At 38.0% G+C, this 26748-nt stretch overlaps 1 protein-coding gene across 5 annotated transcripts in view; it reads right to left on the reverse strand.

The window, feature by feature from the left end:
- The window catches only part of GRID1 (glutamate ionotropic receptor delta type subunit 1), a 516570-nt gene that overhangs the window by 98234 nt on the left and 391588 nt on the right, over positions 1-26748 (reverse strand). For all 5 annotated transcript variants that reach the window (XM_085583261.1, XM_031505170.3, XM_077784530.2 and 2 more), the window contains exons 6-8: positions 22038-22211; positions 11123-11284; positions 9759-9878 (exon numbers count right to left, since the gene is read on the reverse strand). In XM_085583261.1, the coding sequence (XP_085439387.1) occupies positions 9759-9878; positions 11123-11284; positions 22038-22211 (456 nt within the window). The remainder of the gene's footprint in view (positions 1-9758; positions 9879-11122; positions 11285-22037; positions 22212-26748) is intronic.

Genomic DNA, 26748 nt, shown 5'->3' on the forward strand with positions numbered 1-26748 from the left:
AGAATCTATTTAATCTCTCAGTTCAAGTATGACAATATGCTGAGTTCTATTAAAATGTTGTGATTGGGCAGCAGAGGAAGACACCAAAAGTCTTTCAGAGCCAGTCTGCACACAGAGTCACCCTGGATTTCTTGCCAAAATGGGGGACATTGTGGCTTCCCTCCTGAACAGAGAGAAGTTTATGGGGCACAGAACACAAAACACAAGTAAGGTCCATTAGCTGGGTCTGAAACTGGGGGATGCATGAGAAGAATAGAAGGAAACCCAGAGAACAAGCCTCTGTCATAAGAGACTCTTCTTGAGATCCCAACAAGACTAGACATTTTGTTTTAATTAAGAAAGGAACTGAAATGTGCTGTAATAAGAGCCACACTAGTGTAGCAGAGTCTGTGGGCTGTACCCTAGATCCAGATTAGTTTTTTCATTTGAAGCCAGCTCAGCCAGCAAATCTGTGTTTTTCGCTTCACTGGTTACTGTGTTCCTATTTGTGTTCAAAAAAAGAAGAAAGCCCTGAACACTGAATGGTCTTTCAGCGAGTCTATCGAGGAACAGTCCTCCACTGAACACTCAGAAACCAATCAGAGTTAATGAAAAATAACAACAAAACCCTAGTGCACTTCCCTTATGCTCATAAAGGAAATGCTTTGTGTTATCTTTTGCCCTCTCTTGCCCTAGAAAGAAAACCCAAAAGCCATGGAGTGATAAAGTGATAACACTTATTTCTTTAGTGCAATCACCTTGTAGTATTACTGAGAAAGTTTGGAAAGCCTATCACATAAAATACTTCACTCTCTATTATTTTAAAATTTAGGAGAAAAGAATGAAAAAAGCAGAAACAGCTTCAGATTCTGTTCCAGAAGGGAGCTGCTTTCTCTACAAGTTTGAGCTGTGAGCAGCACTGTTGGCTATACCTACCCTGATCCACAGGTGTAAGGGATATTCATCCCTAGCTTGGCACACACCCTGGAGAAGTCTCAACACTGAATATTCTCCAAACTCAGATTACAACAGCATTTTCCTGTCAGAATGGCAAAACAGCAGTAGCAGATTTCTGAACACACAACCACATGGTTTACATATTACACAATAATAATACATTTAATTACCTGGACATCTCTCAGTATAACAAAACCACAGCCTCCACGTGCTACTGAAATGCAAACAGCTACAGTGGCCTTGTAGTTTGATATTGAACAGCATCTTGAGAGCATGAGCTCAGTTTAGATTCAATACAGCTCAGACAGCAGTCTTGCAAAGCAAACTTGTGCCTTACTGTATCTTATGGCAGAATAAATTGCACATAAAGCATTAAGAAAATTATAGATGATGCCAGAACTATTCAAACTGAAATGTTCTTATACAATTAAATATCACCCACGCTCCTAGTTGCTAAAAATTAACTTCTTATTTTTTTGTACTTGTTTGGACTACTTTCTAGTAAGGCTCCAGGAACTAGAAGCATCAGTACCTTTAGTCACCTCCCTAGCCAACCACAGTATTTGGAAAACTTTAGACTGCTTTGCAAAAGTACACCTGGTTTTGAATTCTACCAACCTCATGTATATTTAGATGACAATCCTTACATAAAAACAACCCAGACAAATGCCCAATAATGGGTATCACCCAGATACCATCCCTAGATTTTGCTATTTCACCTACTTTAAAACGTTCCCACTTCTCTCAGAGCATTGTAATGAAATATTACCAATGCATGCAAGTTGAAAAATGTAAGACTTCACAATGAACAGGGAGATATGGTGGTCAAACTAATGAAAGCAGCAATTCCCTTGACAGGCTGGTGGAACCACCAGTCCCTTAGCCACCTACCACAAAATGTCACTGCCACTTTCACCCCTGACACAGTATCCCAGAACACAGGGCAACCCGGAGAAAGAATCTGATTTCCTTTCTTTTATTTTCCCAAAGTCCTGTGGTGGTGGGAGAAAGGGCAGGACCAGAAGACAAGCACAAGTATTTCAGGCACAGTGAGAACAAGTACAAGTGTTGTCCTAAGTAAAACATACTTTTGGGACCTTTTGGTGGTATTCCAACTGAGAGGAATTTACTGCCACAGGGAAGCAAGCTCTCTTTCTTCTCATTCTGCTCATACTCGGAAACTGATCTTGGCAAGTAAATTAAAAGTGAATAACTGGTGTCATATTTAACTATTTTTATGCTGTTTCTTCTCCTAAAAGAAAACCTTTATCTGGCTACCTGCTTTGGTTAATACTGATCAGCAGGATATTTCCCTAACTCCTTCACTGTAACAGAGAATCCCTGGATTCTTTGTTGTTTTTCCTTTACTCCTCATTCAACAAAGCCCAGTATTCTCAAGTTCTTCAGGCCTCATCAGTAAAGTCTGTTTGAGCCTGCAATTTACCTTTTATAGGAAAGATACTGTAGTGAGTTAAGTAGATGTTTGTGCATCACACTCATCAACATATTAAAAATATTGACATATTATGGCATGTTCAGAAAGAATATTCCATTTTAGTTGTTATGTAAGCCTATCTTCATTCCAGTAAAATATTTTTCAAAATGAAAACCAAGTTTTATTACACATCATCTGCGTACTTTACCCAAATACATAAACTCATCCACTCCCACTGCAAGACATACTGTGGTACTGGACCAGGCATATTTTGGAATTCTTTCATTGACACAGGCTCACACTGATTATAGATTGTACCTGTTTTAAAATAAGACTCAGTGTTTCCTGTGTAGTTTGGAAACAGGAAGTCTTCAATTTAAAGGCAGTTCTGTAAGGAACTGGATCAGCAGCAGGCAATCTCTGCCAAATACTGTAATTGCAGTGAATTAGCTAATAAAGACAAAGAAGTTTAATTAGAATGCTGATGACCTTTTGAAAGTATCTTTCCATAAAGATAAATTTGGGAATTAGGATTATTCTTTTTTTTAAGCATAATGAAATTAAGGAACCAGGTCAAAGCAAGCCAGATAGTTTTTGCCACTTGGTGACACAGAAGTTCCTCAAGTCCCACATTTGGGCTGATAACAAAGAAATCTTGTCATTAAACCTGTCTTGAAAACTTGCATAAGAAAGTAGTTACTCATATACACTAATCTGGCAAGAAATGGCAGAAATAAAAATACAAATAGAAGGGGAAATTTAGAGAACTTCTATTTATGCTGTTTATTTTAATAAGCCTAAAGAGAAACCATAAAGTTCTTTCATTTTTCTTAACTACAATGGAAGCATGACCAAATAGATTAACTACATATATTTAAAGATCCACTTTTGGACATGTTGAATATATCAGGGCAATATACACAGGCATATTGAATATATCAGAGCAATCTACACAGGCACCAGAGTTACCCTGGATTTCAATATTATTGCTGAAATAAATTACTTCATAAATTATGCTTGGCCTACATTTATTTGCAGTTTATCAAATTATACAAGGCAGCAACCATTAGAAGAATTAAAAACATTTTTCAAATACTGCAGAAAAGACACTGTGCATGGTCTCCCTCAATATACAGTCCTTGCAATTGTCCCTGACACTGAGATCATGCTGTAAATGAAGAAATGTTAGATCTCCTTATGTCTTTATAAAAGCCAAGATGACATCTATTCCATCTGACAGCTAAGATAATAGTATTTCAGCATTATTATTATTATCAATATTATACTTTTGTTTCAAAGCAGTTTTGCTAAACATTATACTAAAAAAGTTGTTCTGACATTCAACGGAAAGTTCTGGAATAGGTGTGAATTTTAAACAACAATCATGGATCAAAGATATTTCTCAGGGAAGAAAATTTAAAAAGACAGATTGTTCCTCCTTTCTGGAGTAGCGAGCTTATTGTTTTAATTCAAGATTGATACTGCGAAAAAGAAAAACTGTAAATAATCTCCATTTTTGGATTTCCAAAAAAGTAAAAATAATTTTTGTATTTTTCGTTCAAAAATTTCTTTTCTTTTTCTTCCTTAAGCTCAGTAAATCCTGACCTGTTGCTGTATGGAAATACATGTTTTTTCATAGTGTCCATATTTTAGCACAGATCCTTCATCAGCTGAGCTACAGAAAGGGGCTTTGCTTGTTATCCCACTCTGAATACCTCCCTAGGATTCATCAATAAATTACAGGAGCTTTGATGAAAACTCCATAATTAAAGATGCAACTGTTTTTACAAGGCTGATTTTAGCACTCCTATTATCCCAATTTTATGCACTACTGCATATGTGTGAAAAAAACGAGAATGTTATACCCACAATTCATTATAACCTGGTAGGCATAATATAACATATGTGACTTAGAAATTAAAAATACTAAACATACAGGTAGTGGTGCACATGGCTGTAGAAACATCTGCAGCACCCTAATTGTCCTGGCCCCACGCTTACCTCAGGTATGGCTGCTTTTTAAAATCTACCCTCAAGCTTCACACTTGAAAATGTCATCTCAACAGTCTTCCAAAGGGGAAGACCAGCACGATCTTATGCTTGGAGAAATTCCAACTCAAATTTGCAAGCCATCCCTTTTGCTTGGTGTTGACACTGGCACAATTTACAAATAGAAGTAACAGTTTATACACAAGCATAGTTCCAATTGGTAATGCTTTCCAAAACCATAATTTAGAATTTTAGAAAAACTTTAGAAGAACTATGTAGCACATATTTGCAACAGAAAATAAATTTTAAAAATTGCTTACCCACTCTTCAGTGAAATAATTCAGCTAGAATTTTACAATGAATGCATACACAACATTAAGTGTATTTAAATTAGAAAAAAAAGCCCAATTTGCAGAACTTGGGCAAGCAGCGACCCCATTTTATTTCCAAGAAAAAACAAACCAAAATGCTCAAGGTTATTATGGTTCTTCTTTAGTTTTCTTCTATTATTTAAAAATTGATCATAGCCATTTCCTATATGTTAAGCTGTATTTTTCACCATGAATAATTCAACTTATGGAATATGCAATGAATGCATTTATGTTTATTCCTCATTATGCACATGCACAGAAAACCAGAAATAAAAATTTAAGGGGTTCATTATATTGAGTAAAATACTTCACTTATTTCTTCAGTTTGACACAATATGGTTATAGGATGAATCACAATGCTCTTTTTCCAAATTATTGCACCACAACATTCAATCACCTCAAGCAGAAAGAGAAAGTTTAACCAAATGCAAATATGTGGAAATTGCTTTCTACCAAGAGGGATAAGACTATTCACCCTTCCCTTCACAAAGTAACAGAGAGATTTTAGTGATCAAAAGTAGCCACAAGTTCAGTCTTACACTTCTGCTGAAAGATAGCTTGGCCAAACAATCAAACGAAAATGCTGCACCCAAGTGTCTGTCTATGAAGTGCTCAAACAGGAGGCAGGAATCTGTTTTACAGCTATACCCAGGCAATTAAGTTATGTATTTTTCCTTGTAAGTAAAACTGATTCAAGTATGCTAGGAACCACATAATTCTTTTGGTGTAAATATATCTTTTAGCAGCATATGATGGGATTTGGCAATATTCTTGTAGGTGAAAGCACTTGATACTGCAGATGTCTAAAAATACCATTTGTTTTTGCAATGAATAAGAAGCATAGGATTTGTCATCATGATAATAATGAGATTTTGTCTAAAAGTAACAATCCCAATGAAATCATGGCACCAGAATTCAAAAATGTGGTTTCAACAACTGTGAAACATATCACAAAAACTACTTACAGCGACTTCTTCAGTCTGCCTCAGAAGTGCTGTAGGAAACAACTGTAACTGTTTACAAAGCTGATGATATTTCAAGAAAATCTAATTTAAAAAAAAATAAAACATACCAACTGACAGAAATGAATAATAACTCATAAACATTATAATTTTGAACAGAATGCTTCTTATGAAATACAAAATGTGTGCAAACCATTAATTCTGCTTTCATTACAGCCAGCTTGGGAATAAAATACAGATTGCTGTAGAAAAAATATGTTCCCTGTCGTACAGTAAACTGAATACTCACATCATTTCACACTTACAGAACATCTTCCTGCCAAAGATGAAGATGAAGATTATCATAAAGCTCCTTACAGGCATCTTCTAACTTAGCCTAATCACATCCCTGCAAGGTGTGTTAGCTGTTATGGTGTTCCCTGCATACATGGTCAAATGAGAATAAATAGGTTTACACCTCAAGAGCTCACAGTGATGTGGTGACTTGCTAGGAAAGCCACCTGGAGTTCCAACTCCCTTAGTTCCGCCACCACAGCTGGATTGTCCAGCTCTTGGAAGAGTAGAATCTACCCAAGTGCAGGAACATAAGAAGTATTAAGCATCCCAGATTTCTAAAAATTCCATCAAGTCTTTCATTAATAAGAGCTAATGATACAGATAGTATCTAAGGAGTGAATTAATATAGTCCTGCCTTTCTTTCCCCTTCTATGACCATTGGACTGTGAAAGTAGGACATCAGATTTATTTTTGCTTTTTCCTTTTTGATCTATTCTGTTCCCTTATTAATTTACATCCACTTATTTTTCTTTTTTTTTTTTTTAATATACAGGTATTCTGGTTGCTATTTCTGAAGGTGTTTATAGACTTTAGGAACATAAATCATAGTGGCAATCATCAAGCAGTAGACGTTTAAGCCTTTTCAGTTTCTCTAGCAATCTTCAACTTTTAAATGCCCCAATAAGCCACCACACAAATCTCTATTTTATGCATGAATACACGACACTTTCTAAACTTCCACACAGTGAATAGAAGGAAATTACCTGAGCCTTTTGTAAAAGAAGATGATATACCTTAAGGGACATACCCTGTTCTTTTATGTTTAAACCACAGAAATTAGAGCATTTTCTGAAGTCTCCCTTTCACTTAAGTATACCCAAATGAAAAATAAATGGTAACATATAAAATACACAAAAGCCTCTGTGAGCCTTTACCAAAACCACATGGTTTTAGACTTGAGTAAGAAAGGAGAAGACAAAGTGAGTTGTGGAATAAAGAAGCTATACTAAGCAATGGAATATATATACTTAGGTGCAATCATAACTAAATCACAGCTAGCAGAAGGAAAGATGGTCTGCAGAAAGACCAGATCTCAGGACAACAAAAGAGACAAAATGCCTCTGCAAAATAGCTCTGAAAATTCTTGCAGATTTGAGTTACTGACTTGGACATCCTCCCAGGAATCTTTCTGGTGGAAACAATCCCCAAGAAACTTTGTAAGGGATGCTGAGTGTTAAAAGTCCAATTTAAAGCTTTTGACTGGATTTCTTCTAAGGCTCAACACTCAACATTACAGTCTTTTGCCCTACCCTGTCATTGATCCTAAGTGCAAAGATTTCTTGTAGGGTCTGGACAGGGATGAATAACTACAGATGCTTTCCATACACAAAACCATGCAGAAAGAACCCTCTGTTTTCTACCCAAAATACACACAGCTAAACCTGACCAAAGGCTGAAACGGAAGCAGCTGACAATAAATCAGGACTGATTACCCACCCAAGTAATATAAATAAGTATGACTTTCTGAGCCTTTAAAAGTACTTCTAAGCTGTAACATATTTTTGCTGCAATAATAAAAAGTCAGGCTGTCTAAATAATTGAACTCCAGTAGTTCCATGGCAATTTTGCTCTAAGAGGTATCATCTCTTCCAAGTTCTTCTCCAAACCTCTGTAGCATATTGCTGACTTTTATTCTCTCTATATATTAGACTGAAAGGATAATTTCCAGAACTTTATTTTAGCTCAGAGCAGTATTCCACAGCCATTAGCTTTTTACCCATTTAGAATTATCCTCCCTTTCAATTTTCGGGAACTCTACAGTGTTCTGAATTTAACACCCAAAGAGTTAAGCCTTCCTATATTAACCACCTAGCAGCACAATCTCAAAGTAGCACACTAGAGATCAAAAGTAATGAGTAGTATACCAGGTCAGCCATTGTAGTAATTTTCCCATTTAATCATTTTACCTATTTCTTTGCCTTGAGGTTGCTTTTGAGAGATATCTTAGTTATCTCCACCTCATACCTTTGGATTATGTGTCAGATTATGTGTGAATTTGGTCAGTGTGCTGCACATACCAAAGTGAGAGCATTTTTATCTGTGGTACCATATTTGAAATGCACATTAGGAAACACCTAGTAATGGATACTCACACATCCCAGTTTGCCTGTAAAGCTCAAACCTGTGCTCTGTGGTGTTTATGCCAGTTTTACTGCAAGGTAAATATTGAAGCATCAAGTAATTATGTGACTTAAGCAAAGCCACTTGGGAATTCTGTAAAAAAATGGGACCAAACCTAAATGTACCATGGTATCCATGTGCTAGGGACAGCACAGCACTGACAGGACACTCAGGCTTTTCTGGACTGGCAGCTGCAAACAGTGGGGCAGTCCACAGCATCTCGCATGGCACCAGATACTTCTGGTTTTCATACTTGTGCATAAAGTGAAGAACATAATTCTGTCTGAGAACCTGGATTGATTCCTATACCTTCTAAACCAACTTTGTTTCATTAAATAGGCAACACTTTTTCCAAAATTAAGACAAGGTAATATTTTATAATTTACACAGTGTTTGAAACTTAAGATTTCCTCGTTTTCAATCATCTAGAAATGAAAGTGGACTGAGAAATAGCCATTTCTGGTAACAACAATGTAAGAGCCAAACTGAAATGTTCAGAGGCAAATTTTTGGCAACAGAAAATTTTCAATTATATCTCCTGGAACTTTATACATTTCAAATACTTGTCTTCCTTCTGTTGAATTTCTAATAGATATTGCACAACTTTGGCTCCATGTTGATGTTTAATAGCTGTAGATCCAGAATCCTTGTGCCAAATCCTTGTGCCAAATTAGACTCTGAAGGAAACTCATGTTTAGCTGATAAAGATGATTATGTAAACAAAAATTGCTTGTTTTTCCACTTACACTTCTGTAATTCAGACAAATCAAAGCAAATCACAGAAACCAATGGCCAAATGAAAATAAGAAGTCACATATATTTTAATTATTTGTGAAATCCTCTTTGTTCAGCTCTGTTCAATGTAGGACCCATTGATCATACCATGGTAATGTCTGTATTTCAACCATCTGAGCCATTTAGAAACTACTTACAGCATGGGTTCCAATCAGAACCTCACTGTTCAACTGCGAGTTTCATATATTTTTGGAGCATCCCCTCTGCCTCAGATTGTTCAAGGTAGCCTTCACAAAACACAACAATTTATGTCAATAATCCCATGGATTTAACTGCCTTCTAGTCCTTGGCAGTTCTTTTTCCATCAACTACCACCGATAGGTCAATCTTTACTTTTCATGAGAGAGCATCTTTCATTTTGGAAATTATCATTTATTTATCTCAAATTCTTGCAGCAGCTACACTTGAAACATCCTAGTGTGTTTACGTAATTTATACACTCAGCTATCTTTCTTAGTAAGACAAGTGCCAATTGTGTTGTATCTTTCATATTTCTATTATAGCAATCCTATCTTAATTAACAATAAAATACATAAGCTAAATTGTGCAGTCTTCACTATTATATTCACAGCATGCTTATGGCATTGCATCATTACTGCACACGAGAAATAACTTGCAGGATTCCTGCCTACCAATATAAAACCTGCTTTCAAGATTTAAGTGTGTAATAAATTAGAAAATATTTCTCATAGAGTAAATGTCTTCTGCAGCATAGCACTAATTCATTCTTGAAGAATAATGTTTTCTCCTGTGAGGCAGGGTGTATATTATTTAGAGGAAAACAAAAGAGAGAAGGAAGCAGCACATCTTTACCCGCCGCACGTCTTTGCCGAATGTTTCGCTGTAGCTGGTGCCCAGTATTTCAAATTGGACATAGGGGTTGGCTCCATCTTCTCTGAACTCCATAACACCAGTTAGCCCAGTTATATGGCCCTAAGGAAGTAAGTTTGAGAAATTTCAGAACAGAAATAATTTGCCTTCATAAACACTTCTCTGCATAAAATATGTGCCAAATATGCTTAAATCATGTTTATAGTGAACTTAAATGTGGCCATTGCATGTTCTTCAGTAGCTCAAGCCCAGCACTAGACAAAAGACTTCCATTTTTTCACTTTTTTTCAGAAAATTGCTTTAGCACTAACACACCCAGTGTTCATGGCCATCAGGTCATTACTGTCCACAGGAACAGATCCCAAAGAAAAAGAGAAGGGCCTTAGTGGACTTTGAGACAACAGCCCTCCCAGGGTAACAAGGCAGCGGGCTCAGTTCTCAGTTTGAGTACCAAGGCATGAACTCCCAGACCAAAACAAAGGGGATGCCTGTTGTGCTCCCAAGAGAGGCATCAAAGAAAAACAAAATTGCAACTCTGTGAATGTATAAGGGAGTTTGATTCTGGGTTTGTAGCAAAGAAGCTTGAAGGGACACCAAAGTTTGAATTAATTTAGCAACAAAGGATGGCATTATTAGGACTTGTCAGAATGATCAAATTGCATCATTTTACTGGGGGAAAACTATTTCATTAATAAATATTTGGTAACATAGGGCTTCTGAACAATTACAAAAGTTAGTATAGTAAAAAATAGGGGTTTTTCTACTATTATTTGTGATCAAATAACTTTTATACAAGAAGTTGCCATCTGTCTGCAAAGCCACAAGTCTGTCTATATTTGAGTATTTCAGCATGGTGCAAGGTAGTGTAACTGTTAATGACAGCCAAATCAGATCCTTCTTGCTCTGCTCTGGGCTGCAGTACACAAGCAGATCCTTACCAATGCTCAGTTAACTTACAAAGCTATCTGAGCTGTCAAAAATGGAGCATAAGTCTTAAACCTCATCACTGCTTTACCCTCCTGCCCTCTAAGCTCCTTAAGTTATCCTCTTGCAAAAGTGCATTAATCAATTCCCATGACTACTCCAGATCCTACTTCCTCCACAGAAGGCAGCCACAAAAACAACAGAAATAGAACACACTGGACCTACACTGCACTGTGTGTAATTGTTTATCATAAATCAGTGGCTTGTTTAATAGCTGCAGATTGTCCTTGGTCGTTGTAGATCACTTGTTTGTAATACATCAAAGAAAAGTTGAATATAAGTTAAAACCTTCTTCAAATGCCCAAGCACACATGAAGCAACCCTTCCAATTGTTCACAAAATGGTGGTTTGTGTTTTCTCACCTTCTTAATAGTCTCTAGCATGGATCTTCCTCCATTCCAAGGTTTGGTGGATTTCCTCATGCAGTTCAGACTTGCCATGCTGTGCCATTTTCTGTCCTCCAGTTTTCTGTGGAAAGCATTGGCCAGCATGAGCACACTGTCATACAGGTACAGGTTGGAAACCTGCAAACAATAATAAGAATGAGCCTCTTTTTTTTATGTGAGCACCTTCCAAAGAAGCTATAAAAACCAGAAGAAAAAACAAAAGAAGGCTTAAGTAAGAACTAAAAGCTGGGTATGTTTGACATGCTCAACAGTCAAAGCATTTGACACAAATGCCTGTGCTCCTGGGTCCCTCTGTCCAAGGGATTCTGGCACACAGGCACTGCCTGAGCATTACTGCAATGCAGTGCTGTAAAGAGAGATCACACTCCACATATAAACTCAAACTACAGAGGGAGTACAGCTATCTATCAATGAAAGACAAGGATTGCTACTTTGTCAGCCCTTTCAGCAAGGAGGGAAAGACAGAATGGAATTAAGTTCTTAGGGTTTTATTCATTTGATCAGCTGGTAATTTCTGGCACAGCAAAATCCAGTACACATGCAAGTCTTTAGAACAAAAGGAGGAGAAATTACAGTATTATTTTGGTCTTAGCATCTCTTTTCACCAAATATACATGAGACTGGTTTAGTGCTACTTTCTCTGGAGCTACAGAATTTAGCCTTCTTAGTCTTCAATTTACATGAGAGATACAGAAATAAACAATTTATGACAAAGACTCCAGTAAGAACAGAACACCACATTAGTAATGCTGAGCTATGTATTTAATTTTTCAAACCAAGACATGTTTAGCAATACAAGATTAGATCTTTGACAGGAAGTGGTATCCACCTCAAGTGGTAAAACTTTAGTAGAGGAAGTTGGCTGACACAAGTCATTTAAAAAAAAGTAATTAGATACACTTTACCTGTTCCCAGGGTTCACATGCACTCTGCTTCAAACATATGCACAAGGGGTTAGATTCAGTCTTTGCTAAACTCAAATCTTCACTTTACATCATTGGCCAGATACAGCTTTTTCTGTTAATACAGCAGCAACAACAACACTAATACTAATAATATTTCTTCTAGCTGTAGGCTTTAATCATGATCATCCCTGACTTTGCCATTTATCTCCTGGATTTTTCTAGTCCACCTTAGAAAGTAATGCCTAGACACCAGGTTGCAGGTAGAAGTTAATTCACCTGCATACTTCCTATAAATGTGACTCTCTAGCTGTCCCAATAAAAGTGTCACTCTGAGAAAGTTTTAACATATATTGCTGTTGAATCACTGGCTGCAAGTAAACTTGTGATGTCTGTAAGATGCTAATCTTCAGAAACAAAATGTTTCATGTTCCACAATCTGGAGTTTGACATAAATTGAAAACTTAGGCACTTTGAAATATCTTCTAGTAGAAATAAATCTGAGTGAAAGATACATAAGCAAAAATTAATTTTGAAAGAATCAAAATACAAAGAAAAAAGGATATTGCAAATACACACTTAAATAAGTGACTAAGTATAAAAAGGGATCTCAACATGAAAACAATGCAAACCTATAAGATACCATCAGGGAGAATCTCTCTCATCTGGAATTGCCATCTTTCTTCCCTTCTTTTCTTTCCAGCCTTGCTGAACAAGCACTCCATATTGACATTATTTGCTATTTTATCTAGTTAAATATTTTCTTTTAGAATATTTTCCAAAGTAGTTATATGCCATACTTCCTCTGGTTTTAAGAAAAATAATTAAAGAGTTAACAGGAGTCCCATCAACCAAAATTCTTCTGCTCAATTGCATTTGTTTCCCTATTCTGTAGATATTTCAAATAAAGCAACCAAGCAGATCCTTATTATTCAAGAGGGCACTTTTCTTCTGGGCTAAACAACTCTTCACAGAGAAAAAAAATCCAAAGCTCAGATCCCAAAAGATATACCACCCCAAACCACACACTACAAAATCCACTTTCTTAGAACTAGTTTTTAAGTATATAAGGAAAAATGCCATTTCTTATAAGCCTTCATGATCCTCTTTGCTCCCAACTGAATTTGTTTTTACACACTCACTTTTAACTGACAACTAATTGTCTGTTGCCTTGGAACTCCCACAGATCAGAAATGCCTTGTGTTTTCTCCCTTTGGCACTGTTCTTTCTCAGCTCTGGAAAACTGCAGCCTCATTCCCAAAAACAGTGCTTGGTTTGCTAGCAGAGAGCTCTAAGGCAAAATATAAGATGCACTTGGGTACACTGTTTTTTGCTTTTCATGTGCTTGGAGAAGACACCACAGTTCTGCAGATGTGACTGACAAGAGTTGGGAGGATCTCAGCCTGCACAGCCTTGCACCCAACTCAAATTACCTCCTGCTGCAGAGCCAAACAAAACAATCCTGTGTTTACCAACCTAATCCTCACCATTCAGCTCGACTTTCAGTGGACTTTGTATCACTACTGTTCTATTAATTACTTGTGAAAGAATGCTATAAACTGAGAGATAGCAAGATGGGGTCTGCACAAGAGGAGTCTCCACCACATTTGTCCTTATTCTACATCTGCAGATCTGTACCAAGGCAGAAGAAAATGTTGCAGAGAATACACCAGTTTATTTTTTTGCCATGGAAAGAATATTCTGCATGTTCTGTTGTATTATCCACTGGTACTTTGCCACTCTGGTTCTCTTCTGCTGAAAGCCTCATCCCAAACGTGAGTAAATGGTGCTTTTTAATCAGCAAAATTCCTTCCATCATATAATCATACTCTATTTACTCCAGTAAAAATGACATGCATGCATAACTACATTTTACTCATTACTCACTGAAGAGTCAATATCTATGGAAGAGCAAGTTGCATTTTACTCACACAATCAACACTTCTATTTTAGAACAGAAAATATGCAAGCTAGGAAAAAAAAACAGCATAAAAACTTCCACAACTAAGGCTGGATTTTTAATAGTAAGACAAAAAAATAAGACACAAATATTCTGGCCTGATTTCACAGTAAATTCAGGGCTATAATAATATTCTTTATAACATTCCAAGACACCAAAATCTCTCCATATGTCATAATTATATTTGCAACATGAGTTTGCTGTAACCTCCAGAATATTGATCCTGTGAAAAGAAAAAGGATTCAGCAGACATGGCCTGTATGCCTTTTTTACTGCATCTGCACACATATTTTAATTTTCAGTGAACTGTCAAGTTCCCTATGAGTATGGACATGACCACTGAAAGGGAATTTTTGAGATACCCAAGGGTTCAGCTGTACTCTGATTCTACAGTACAGGGTTCAGCTGTACTCTGATTCTACCAGTACTATAAGAGGCATGAGAAAATAGTTAATTTTAAAAATTCATGTTCAGATAGCATTCAGAATTGGCAGCAAAGCAAAAGAGAAGTGAAACAAGGTAACATACTTGGCTAATTTGGGTCTTCGAAGCTCTGGAGCATTTTTTGAATTCCCCTATTTGGATATTCATAGGAGAACAGAGGAAGAAAGGACATACCTTTCTGAAGTGATTTCCCTTAACAGAATAAAAATTCCTAGACTAGAACAAAGTACTGGATTTTGGTCATGTTTGGAGGAAGTGACAGTAATTTTTAGTTCTTCTTTCTCTCCATTGCTGACAGTGTAAGAGCTGGAGGTACTAAAATGGTTCTTGATCTATCTGGTATAAGAATGATAGTGACTGCTTCACCAATATGTTAAAGAATACACCTTGTACATGAATAATTTTAGGCATGTTCTGGTTTATCTTCTGGAAATTATTCCAGACTTTATGAAGCTCTTTTTTGCACTGAAGAAATAAATCCACCATATACTAGTAGAGCACAGCAGAAATTTTCAAGAATGGAAATCTATCATAGTATTAAATGTCATTTCATAGAAGTTTCTATGTGAATCTAATGAGATTTTCCAGAATGATTTTAAAGTTACGTATGAAGAAAGCTCCTTCAGAGGGACTAAACACAGATAAGTGCTCTTCTGAGAAGGCCAGCAAGCCACAAAGACTGACCCCAACTCCTGTGTGGCCAGCAGAGCCAGGAGTTCATCCAGAGAATGCTGAAGAGATCAGCTGGAAGGCAAGCTGACACTGAGATGCCACTACTTCAAAAACTCATTCCCAAGCTGGGCATCTGTACCCTGCTGCTGCCAAATCTGCTCTGTGAGTGGCCACAGCAGTCAGCTCCAAGGATGAAGCAGATGGAAGAGGAGTTCAGAGCAAGTGCAGCCTGCCAGAAATGCCTGCTGCCTGAGGAGAGAGATCATGGTGACTGCTATGCACACTCCAGCATGCCCTAAACTTGTGTGTCAGCTTCCACAGTTCAAGTGCTGCCCGGTGCAGTTGCACATCTGTCTCTCTACTGACAGAGTGCATCTTACCAGGAGCATCAAAGACCTTGGACACAGCCAGGGATGGGGCATTCACAACTTGACTGGAGCACTTGCCAGTGAGGAATGAAGCAAATAAATCATTGAGTACCTCAGCCTCCTCCTTATCCTGAGTAACCAAGTCTATTTCCATTCAGAGAGGGTTCATATTTTTTGCTAGTTTTCCTTTTATCATCCTTTTATCACCAACTGTATGTATAGAAGATTTTGGGTTTTCCCTTGACATTCATGGTCAGACTAAATTCTATCCGAGCTCAGTTTTCCAAACCTGGTCCCTGACTGCTTAGACAATTTCTCTGTATTTCTTACCAGCTTCCTGTCCCAGATTCCAGTCTCTGTAGACTGCCTTTTAGTGTTTTGAGTTTATCTAGGAACTACTTGTTCATCCATGCAGGCCTGCTGGCATTTCTGACTGACTTCTCTTCCTTCTGGATGCTCCTCAGACCATTCCAGGCTGTAGCACTGCAGCCCACATGGATCAACAGCAGCACATCATGGTCAGTGGGCTGTAGGAGGCTTGGTAGTCCTCAGTCACACCCCTGGTACAATGTCATATCAGAGACCACGTGCCTCTGTGTCTCTGAGAAGAAAGTCACCTGCTGCTCTCACCTGCTGCCTTCTTAGCTGAGCTGGTTGCTACACGAGGAGCAGATGAGGCTGCCTTACTCAGCCCCAGCCTCTCCCCCGATGTGAAGGGTCTTTTCAGCCTGCAAGTGGTGAAGTGGCTCTGCAAAGGCATGTCAGGCATTGGGGAATGTCTTTTCCCCCTGCAGGTTTTGCAAGTTTTCACTCTCTTCATCACCTCCCTCCCTTCTGGGTGTGCCAGCAGGAAAGTTTGGATGTGTCAGGCTGTGGGTCCACTGCAGACTGTGCTTGGAGCAGCTCTCCAGCTCCTTCCCAGGCTCCCTGGTGCTCCCCTTTCCACGGGCTCCTGCAGCTCAGGCAGGTGTGCCTGGAGGTTCTGTGCCTGGGCACATCTGTCACAGGCAGGGGCACCAGGAACTGGGGCCCAGCCATTGCAGCCTCTCCCTTTGGCAGCCCCAGCTGGGGGAGGCACACAGAGTGCCACACCACCTTCCGTCCCGGCCACCGCTGTCCCCAGGGCCGCCTGCTGCTTGTCCTGGTCCTGCCCACAGCCATCCGCCTCCCCCGTGGGCAGAGCCCTGTGGGACAGCGCAACAGTGCCTGGGTTGTAAATACACACTTGCTGCTCAGGGAGAGAGGGATCACAGCAGGCACTCTGGCATTCATGGAAACACAGTCAAAAAACAAACGTTCATTAAAGACTCAAATGTCAGCTTCAAACTTCCAAAGGGCTATTTATTTATTACCCCTAAGGCAAATGAAATAAAATTACTAAAATTCTCCTACAAACACCAAAAACCAGACCTCAACTGTATATTTATTCGAGCCTTCTGACAGTAAGGAATCTAAATACTGTATTATTTAGTGTTTTGCCCATTCTAGTTTTAAGTATCTCAGTGAGCTTCCCAAAGAATTATTTGTAAGACTGCACTCTCAGAATCTCTTTTAATCGATGAGCAGCTCTTCTTTCATTTTTCATTTTCCCCTGTTTTTACTGAGTTACACATATCACAACACTCTTCCCTTCTTACAGGTTCTGTTCTTGGAATGCTCACTGTCCTTCAGCTATTTATTGTGGGCATTTATCATTATGAGTGTTTTCTTTGCCAGTATGTTTTGAAACAACGTGTCAGCAACAACACAAGGCCTGGATTACCCTGTCATGCTTAAGTTCCTTAGCTGGAGGCATTGGCTTCACTCACTAAACATCTCAGGAATTTGGCACAGCTAACTCTAACTATGCAAGGAAAGTCTAGTAGGAGTGCCTTGATAAAGAAAACTGAACACAACCAAGAGTCAAACAGAAGGACGAGGTAAATGCTGGAATTGCAAAACAGCCTGCAATTTTTTTCCTACCTTATTTATAAATAAATATAGGTACAAATTAGGTTTGAGAGGCAATAACAAATGAAAGATGGAGGTACTGATGCTTTCTTTGAGTCACTATTGTCTGCTTCCTGATTGAGCAGTGAACAAAAATTCAATGAAATAATTATACAAATAGAGAAATCCAGCAGTCAAAAGAGGCAGAGAGGAAAAGATCATTGCAGAGCCTACCTGGGGTTTTAGTCTCCAGTGTGATCACAAAATCCCCCATGGCCATGAGACACCTGCAGTGCTTTGGGGTTTTTAATGAATTCCTCTGCTAACACACCTTGTAGAAAATACACGTCATTGGGCTTCAGGGAGAGATTTGTGCTGTGCAATGGGCAGTAAAGTCAGTTCAAGGATACTTTACATTCACATTGTACTCAGAAACAATTTCACTGTGACTGAACATCTGGCCAAAAATCCAAATTAAACTTTGCTAAAGAGACTAGCAAATACAGGTTTGCATTGAAAGAAAAGGAAAAATGTGGCTCATCAGTCCTTTATGGGGGAAAGTGAATGCTTCAATAGGGTTTAATCAATATTTACTGCTCCTCAGTAGCACGCTACAGTTGTGTAATTACAGCAGTGTTAACAAGCGAAATGAGAATAAGGCCATTTAGTTGGACAAAACTGCAGGATCAGGCCCTTAAGTTTAGGCACCCAAACATCCTAAAAAATAACTTCACTTACAGTAGTTAAATTGCAGTGAGTCCTGAACAGAAAATAGATCAGAAATAAAAACCCAGCTTTGTAGGAGCAATTGCTAAGAGATGCCTATGTAGATATCCGATGGACATATCACTGAAGAACAGAATTTTTACTCAAGGAGAAGATCAGCTCTTTCAATGAATTCCCTCCCACACTTCTCAACATCTCCTCAAATATGTCCAAGCAATGCCCGGAATAGTTCCTCAGAAGAGAGATTGGACTCTCAATCAGGGATAACCCATGAATTTTGTGATTTTTTTCTTTTTGCCTTTTCAATTCTACTATGTATTTTGGGTCTTGTTAAATGATTTCAGATACACTGTGTCCCTGTAATATATTTTAATATCTTTAGAATCTTACATGGATTGAACTCATCAACTACATAAATGTTAAGCAAAGGCAAAAATAAACTAATGGTAATTACATTTCTAAAGATAAATCTTTCTTAAAAAAAACATAAATAAAAAAATCAGATTTTGAATTTATGAATGCATTGTGAATAACCTCATCAATGAAAAAAATACCTTCATCAAAAATCAAGTTTTTAGAGTGCCATCAAAACTAATACTTCCTTCAAGGGAAATATTTCGGAAAGAAGCAAATTATGCAGCAGAAGTTTTTCAAATTGATTCTGTAAGAAAAATTCTGAAATAATCTAACAAGTTTAATAGCAATTATATGACTAAATACCATTCAAATGCCATGTGAGGATACATACTAGGTCTGGCTAGGACTACAAATCCTGAAGCGTTTCAGTGCTTTCTCTCCAGATGAGGCAACACTGACAACAATGATGGCCCAAACCACAGGATACCAATGACAAATGGAAGAAAGCAAGTTCTAAGTTGTGTCTTTTCCCTTTAGAAAAAGTAAATGAGATGGACACAAAAAAATCCTACCTGAAGAATAGACAGAGAGAAATGCACTCCTCTGATGTCAAATAAAATGGTCAAGACAGGAAACTTTATAAAGCTTTTTCTCCACTTGAAGCAGAAACCCAGAGGAGTATATTATACGTGCAAGAAATAAGGGTGTGAGCAAAATTTTGACAAGTGGGTTGATAGAATAAGATTGGATTTCCACAAAGCATTCAGAACAGATGAGTTTTTGGATGAGCTTGCAGAACAGCCTGATCTTTAAAAGGCTTGTCAGAATGCCAAACCGGGATGATCACCCACTGAAAAACAACCTTCCAGGATATAGTACTAAAGACACAGAGAACAAAATTGTTCCAAAAAGATTTTCATTAATTTCACCAGAACAAAGTTAATAATCCATGACGTAAATGTTTCTTTCTTCACTAGCTTGCTAAAAGTGCTAAATTCTCCCCTAGAAAAATACTACAGCTAGACGTTGACAGAGATTAGCTTATTCTTCTTCAAAGTCATGAAATAAATAATTAACCAACAATAGCTGGTAAGTTACCTTGACAACAAACAATTATTAATATGAGACTGCCCAAGGGAGAATGAGGCAGGGATTTCCAAACTGTGGTGTTAATCAAAGTACTTCAAAGGAACACAAAGACTCAGTGCTGGCAGGCGGTCAGTGCCTCTGGTGGATTCATGCAGCCTGACATGGAGCTTGGAGCTCCTCTAGCCTCTGGCAGCAGGGGTAATTCAGTTATGTACTTCTGTACAGCAAAAGGTCACCACTATTTTTTTTAAGCAGGGAAAAGGAAGAAGAAAATTGCAAGTACCTGAATTACAGGACCATTAATAATATGTCAGTCACACTTAAATTAATGTTAGCTGTATGTCCACAAGGTGTTACATAAGATATTTTGGCAAAACCTATGAAAAATAAATGCAGCTATGGAACACTTCAGGTATAATTGCACATGACAAAATCATCCTGTATTCAATCTACAGACACTTAAAAATATACTGGGGACAGTTAATTTGGAGAGCTCTCACATGTGCCCTCTTTCATGCCAATGCAATTGGACATGAAAGTTACGGAATCAGCTGCCAAAAATATTTTACCTCTGCATTTCTTTATCTTTCTTGTTTTAAGTTCACAGAGAAGGAACTAATGGGCAAAGCATAACATTACCATACCATTCTCTCAAAGACAGTTTCTAAGGTGGTATAATATTTCTGGAAGATAGAAAGTGAGAATTTTTTATTTCCCAAAATCCACATCTGGAAACCAGCAGGAAGATGATCCTTATCAAAAGATCCTTATCAATGAAATTTAGTAACAGGACATGAGGCTGCTGGTGTTAGCAAACCAGCTCCCAGTTACCAGTTTGCAAATTTGCAAATTAGAGCTTGCTCACTGGCCTGTCATAGTCCTTCAGATGAGTCTCTGAATTAGATTATGCATAAACCAGCATAGGCAGCAATACTCAAAATCCTGCTGTAATGGAAGATTATTCCCCAGTGAGTGATTTGTTGGTGCAGCATAGATAATTTTTCATCATACTGGAAATTGCTTTGATCCTCTGAAATGAGCAGCCTTTGTTCTCATTACAGCATACCTCAGTTACTAATAAAGATCAAAAGTGTCTTTTCTTTCTCAGCCAAGACAGACACTGACTTTCCCCTGTGCAGAAAGAATACAGCCACGCTCAGAGCTACAAGGGGTGTGTTTGGCTTTTCCCAAACTTTGCTATGGCTAGGCAGAACCTGAGACAGCAGAGCTTCTCTTCAAGGAGGAACTGTTCATATCTGCCCCTTAAAGGATTTCACTCTCTGCAGCTACAACCTTTTAGTAGGGTGCAAATAAGTAAAATTAACACCCCTACAGCTTGGGAAATCTTAATCCACTTCCCTTCCTGACACTCTCCCTGTCTCGCCTCGACTGAAACTCTTCCAAGCCAGGACAGGATTCCATCTTGCAGGAGTCCTGACCCCACATATCCTCCTGACCAGCCTTGGCTGGTGACAGCTCCTCCCCAGGACTAACCAAGCCCCTTCACCATCACTCCACCACTCACACCCACACTAGACAGCCCACAGGCTCAACCACTGACAGCCCACCTCACTCAACCCATCTTAGTTTAAAACTAAGTTTGCAATTAAATGGTTTTAAGTGAGTTTATATTCTAGGTCTCATTGCAGTTTATAGCTATATCCAACACCTTCAATAGTGATGCAAATGAGATTTTTAACTGTGTCTAAAATAAACCAAAATACACAAGTCCCATTGAAAGTCCAAGGCCTTTGTTTCTGAATTATTGCACTATCAATGGAAATAGCACCTATTAAATAATATTTATGTTACTGGAAGAAAAAATCTGATATCTGGGAGAAATTGCCAAGAAATGTCAAGATGTTGCTAACACCAGAGTCAGATGTGTTACCAAAACCTGAAACTTGAGCTAGCAGTGCATATTTTACACATTCAGACAATTAGCAGCTCCTGGAGATTTCTGAGACTATTGAAAAGGGACAGACTGAATACATCAGCTTGATTCAGTCCATTACATAAATATTAAATGCTCTGCAGCCCAATACCTATCAGAGTTCTATTATCCTCCCAGATTAACTCTTTCACAACAGATGTCTAACAAGCATAAATAAAATAAACAAGCAGTAATACCACAGGCCTATGACGGCACAATCTTCTCAAATATAAAAAGACTCTTAAGAGAATGAAATATGCAAAATCAGCTCCGAGTTATGCAACCACTTGCTGGTACTTCATGGACATAACATCACACCTAAATCACTCAGCATTGGGAAATAAAATAAATTAATAACGTCAAGAAACATTGACCAGATCAGATTTATCTGTGCTCATTTCCTTCCTCCTCTGAGTTAATACAGCCACAGAAAACTGTCCCATGGAAAATTCTTAAGATGGATTTTTTTCTGCTGTGCACAGTTACTGACCTGCAGCATCTGAAGATAGCCTTCCTGTGGATCACACAGCAGGGATGATATTCGGTGGTTGTTCCTCATGCACCTCTGGTTGTTGTCCCTTGCCAGAGGGAAAATCTGCCGGATAACTGTCATCCTCCCCAGAGCACTATGCACCAACTCTAGTATTTCATTATCAGTGATTTCCTGTGAATGAAGACACAGTCATTTAAAAACATATGTTTGTCCTGATATTGTATGTATTTCTTTCATTATTAGCTAAAAGATTTTTTTTAAAAGGCAATAGGAGAAATATTTTACAGATTCACATGCTTAGTCTACACCAAATGTTATTTTGTGTTTAATAACAATAATGCTATTTTTTTATACAACATCTTAAACAAAAGAAAATAGCCTAACACAGTACTATCCATCTTGGCAATACTAGAATTTTACAGATATATCTCCTCAAAGGAAAGCAGCAAAATGGACTCAATAGATTTCTTAAAAAAACCAAAAAGCCTTGAAATGAAATTTATATAGAAAGACCTTTTGTTTGACAGACTAGAACCGCACTATATCCTCAGGACAAAATAACAATCGAAAAACATAACAGTCTTTAGGAAATATGGCTCTTTCACCTGTGAACAACATTACAAGAAAGCACTTTTCCCATAAGTACAGTAGATCATTTCTGCAGACTAATCCTGATAATGACTCAAGGAAGTCTTTTGAGGTTGTCTGTATTAGGTAATAAAAAAATAGAAGAAACTTTATGGAGGGGTCTGACATATTTAGGAACATCACTTTGTGCACAAGAATAATTTGGGAGAAGACATAAGGAGATCTCAAGGACAGACTGCTTTTCTTTCCAGGCTTCACAATTTCTAAAGCTTCTCTGCAGACCTTCACATACCCCAGTCTCCTAATCCATCCTGGGCCTGCATCTTATAGGGAGGCTGAAGCCAGCTCCACTCCATGCTTTACACATTTTGTGTTTAAAGAAAGAAACAAAAGCAAAACCTCGCTTTTTACCCCAGTTTGAAAATCACATGCTTAGCTACTCCTGAAATCATAACAAAGGGGCAGCTTGTGATGTTTTTGTCCTGGCAGGAGTTCACTGGGAGGAAAGGCACAGAGAATCACAGATCTAACTGCTGCCTGCACTCACCCCCCAGGCACCTGCTGTACATCCCAGCTCCTCACCAGGGCCACCAGCAGCACCTGCAGATCACATCAGCTGGTCCCCAGCACAGCTGCACCGCCCTGGCTGCACAGCTGGGCCAGCCCAGTGCCCAGCCTGCACAGGGCTCTCTCAGCCCCTGGCAGCTCAGGGGGCTGCAAATTCCTCGTGTTGCTGCAGGTACTTGGTCAACAGGGCCCACACCTTGTGATGCATCATCAGCAGAAGTGAGCCTGGCCTTGGACATTTAACATTCAACAAAAAATTATTTTGTTTTCTTGCCATTTTCTCTGTCAAGCTGTGAGTGAAATGACCATGGGGTTATAATAATTACTTGCTATGGTTGACTAGTATTGTACCTTGGCTCAATTTAGCTCTTCTTTGCCAATTTCCCTTTTTATCGTAGGAACATGGATTTTTAACTTTGCAGAAGGTGAAATTCATTGCATTAATGACAGACCAACTGGTGTGGCATGAAAACTGTAAACCAGAAAAGAAAATATTCTTATGGAAGACAAAGATTTTGAGGCTTAATAAAAAATGCTGGGCAGCATTTTCTAGCCTTACAAGGAGACAATGTAGCAGACCCTCAAGCTCTACAGACTCCCCAGGATTTCTCCTCTGTGGATCTGAGGGGTGTTAAAACACACCTCTAGGCTGAAATCTGAGGGAGTGACAATTTGATGGCATAGCTTTAACTTATAACCTGCTAGGCTGCATCCCTTGGCAGGCACACTCAGACCAAATGGCTGAAAACCAAAAATAAAAGAATCGTACATCATCCAAACCTTCAGTTCAGCTCTCATCACAAACACTTTGTGTCCCCTCTAAGCAATGCACAGCCTTTCAAAGATGTCTCAGAAACACAAATATTGGTCAAATTGTGGAATTATTTTATCTGTTTATTTATCTGCACACACAGAACTTCAGTTAGTTTGCACTACCACGTCATATTGCTCAGGGGAATACTTAAATCTGCTTTAGTTGTGCTCAACTATCGTAACACAAATCGCAAAATGAGACAATTATGTTTCACATTACAATCTCTATTTTCCTAGAGGTAATGACAGAAAATTATAATTTTTAATGACATTAATAATTTAAAAAACTGAAACATATTTCCAGAAAATGTATCCCTGAGAAAACTGGAGGATTAAACAGAAAAGCAGTGAAAACAAGGATGCTTGTGGAGACAAGCTAGAGATTTATTTGGATTTTTTCAGTAGTATCAATACTGTTTGATGGGTTATTCTAACTCCCCTCAATGCACTGTTTACATCTATAAATTAACACTTGTTGAAAATCCTGAAAATATCATTCAATTAGCTATTTTTCGAGAAGATTCACCACAGCTTACACTGTAGGTAGATTTATTCAATATTTAAATATTGCTGGCCTCTCTGCATCCCACATGAAGAAACGCACACATATATACACACACATATACATAAATAAAAAGATTAATCCTTTAAAGAGAAAACACCATCCACTTATCTTACCACAGAAAATGTTCTAATACAATGAACAGACATTGTAATACAATGAATGAATTCCAATGATCTGTGCACAATCACCTGTCCAGTTCCCATCCTCACTGTCCTCCCACACATCCAGTACTACACCTCACTTCTTTTTACCCAATGCTCCTAAAAGTCTCTACAGGGATGTAATCCTAATTTAATTTAATTAGCTCTATTTCCAGATATAAGGACTCTGCACTGATTGTCCAGATGTCTTTCTCAGATCATAGTGAGTGCCTATACAGTAAAAGACCTGATTTAACAAAATATTATTCCATACTAAAAAAGTCTCTTGGGGGGAAGGGTGGAATACACACAAAATGATAGTAAAAGCTGGACAAAGCAAACAAAAAACCCATTGATATTATATATATCAAACCATTGACATTAGTGTGGAAAAAAATTATTATTATTATTATTCACTGATAAATCAACTCATCAAAGCTCATCTATGACCTTGTTCCTAGCTGACTGAGACTCTTTCTGTGTAATTCCACAGCATTAGAATCAGGCCAGTTCTAAACACTACAAATTTCTTTGGACATGATGCAACTACATATCCAGTACTGTTTCAAGTCTATGTATAACTTTCAAGCAGTTGTCAGAAAAAGAAAACCCACTGATTTTTGTGGGAATAAATAAATAAATAAATAAATAAATATAAATGCTGCAGTGTTAAAGATTGCAGCCAAAAAGAGAGACATCAGATTTCCTTAGGCAAGTAATAAATATAGAGTACCTGGAATACAATTAGAATAAATTGTAATTGCAAATTGCTACATTTTGCATTGAAATGTGTCATTTCCTAAATCTTCCAAAATTTCTACATTGTGTTCTTTGTATTTTATTCTATTTTTAAACTTTTATACTCTGTATTTTTGTACAATTTAAGAATATCTTAGAATGTTTGCCCCACTTGCATTCATAAATGATTATTAAAAGGTCTGAACTTTTCCAAGAAAAAGTAAGATATAGGGAAGTGTTAAGAACCTACTAACTTCTTGTTATCAAAGTAAACACAGATATCATTACACAGACTAGTGCTTTAAAATGAAACAAAGAAAATAAGATTAGGCATTTCAATATGAAGAGAAAAAGTGAGCAGGACCCCAGTCCTGGCTCTACTCATGCAAAAATAGGCCACAACAATTTGCATGGGGACTAAGTGTGGGCCGCCCAAAATGAATATAACATAGGCATTTCTGGAAAAATATTCTCCAAAAAAAGTGAAGAAAAACCACTGCATTCATAAGGTTTTTGTTTCTCCCAAAGTAAGCCTTCCCAACATTGCTCTACAGCCATGTGTTAAGAAAACTCTTCTCAATATTCATTATCTTACACCTTCCTACATGTTGCCCTTGGGGAAAAAAAGTATCTTGCTGAGCTAGACTTTATCTGATAATTACTATTCTATTTTCTGCTCATTTTTCTCAGCTTTCAGAAAATATTTTATAAAGGAAAATAATAAAGAAGTGCCCAGATGACAGCTGAGAAGCCATTTGATTCTCAAATCAAGAGGACCAACAGTACCTACAGACATACTGGCCATGTCTGATGTGGTGAAAGGAAAGAAAACAAATCTTGGCAGAAGCAACCAAAATGCAGGATGGAAATGGAAAGTAAGAAATACATCACACCAGGGGGTTGATGAGACACTATCTTGTCCCTCATATAGAAAACTGCCCCCTATAGACAATGAAACAGTGGTGAAGAGGGACCTACAAAAACAGCAGAAAAAAGAATTGAGCTTGACTCCAGAGAAGGATTAGCAGAAAGATGTTCTGAGTGAATGTTCTGAGAGGGGAAAGGAAAAGCATCAATAGCCATTTTTCTGCACTATGCTCTGACAGATCACCGCGGCTGAGCTTGGGCAAGTTTTATCTGTCCACTGAAGATCTATAAATTCATCTACTGGCAGCACCACCAGCATCATTTGGAAAGCATCATCTGTCCAAAAAGGAAGAATAAGGTCAACTGCTGTCTAAAATTTTTGACTGGTATTCAAGTGATGAGGACAATGTCATCTCCACATGGCCCAGAG

The sequence above is a fragment of the Lonchura striata genome, chromosome 6, assembly GCF_050655825.1.
Source record: "Lonchura striata isolate lonStrDom1 chromosome 6, ASM5065582v1, whole genome shotgun sequence".
NCBI classification, from domain to species: Eukaryota; Metazoa; Chordata; class Aves; order Passeriformes; family Estrildidae; genus Lonchura; species Lonchura striata.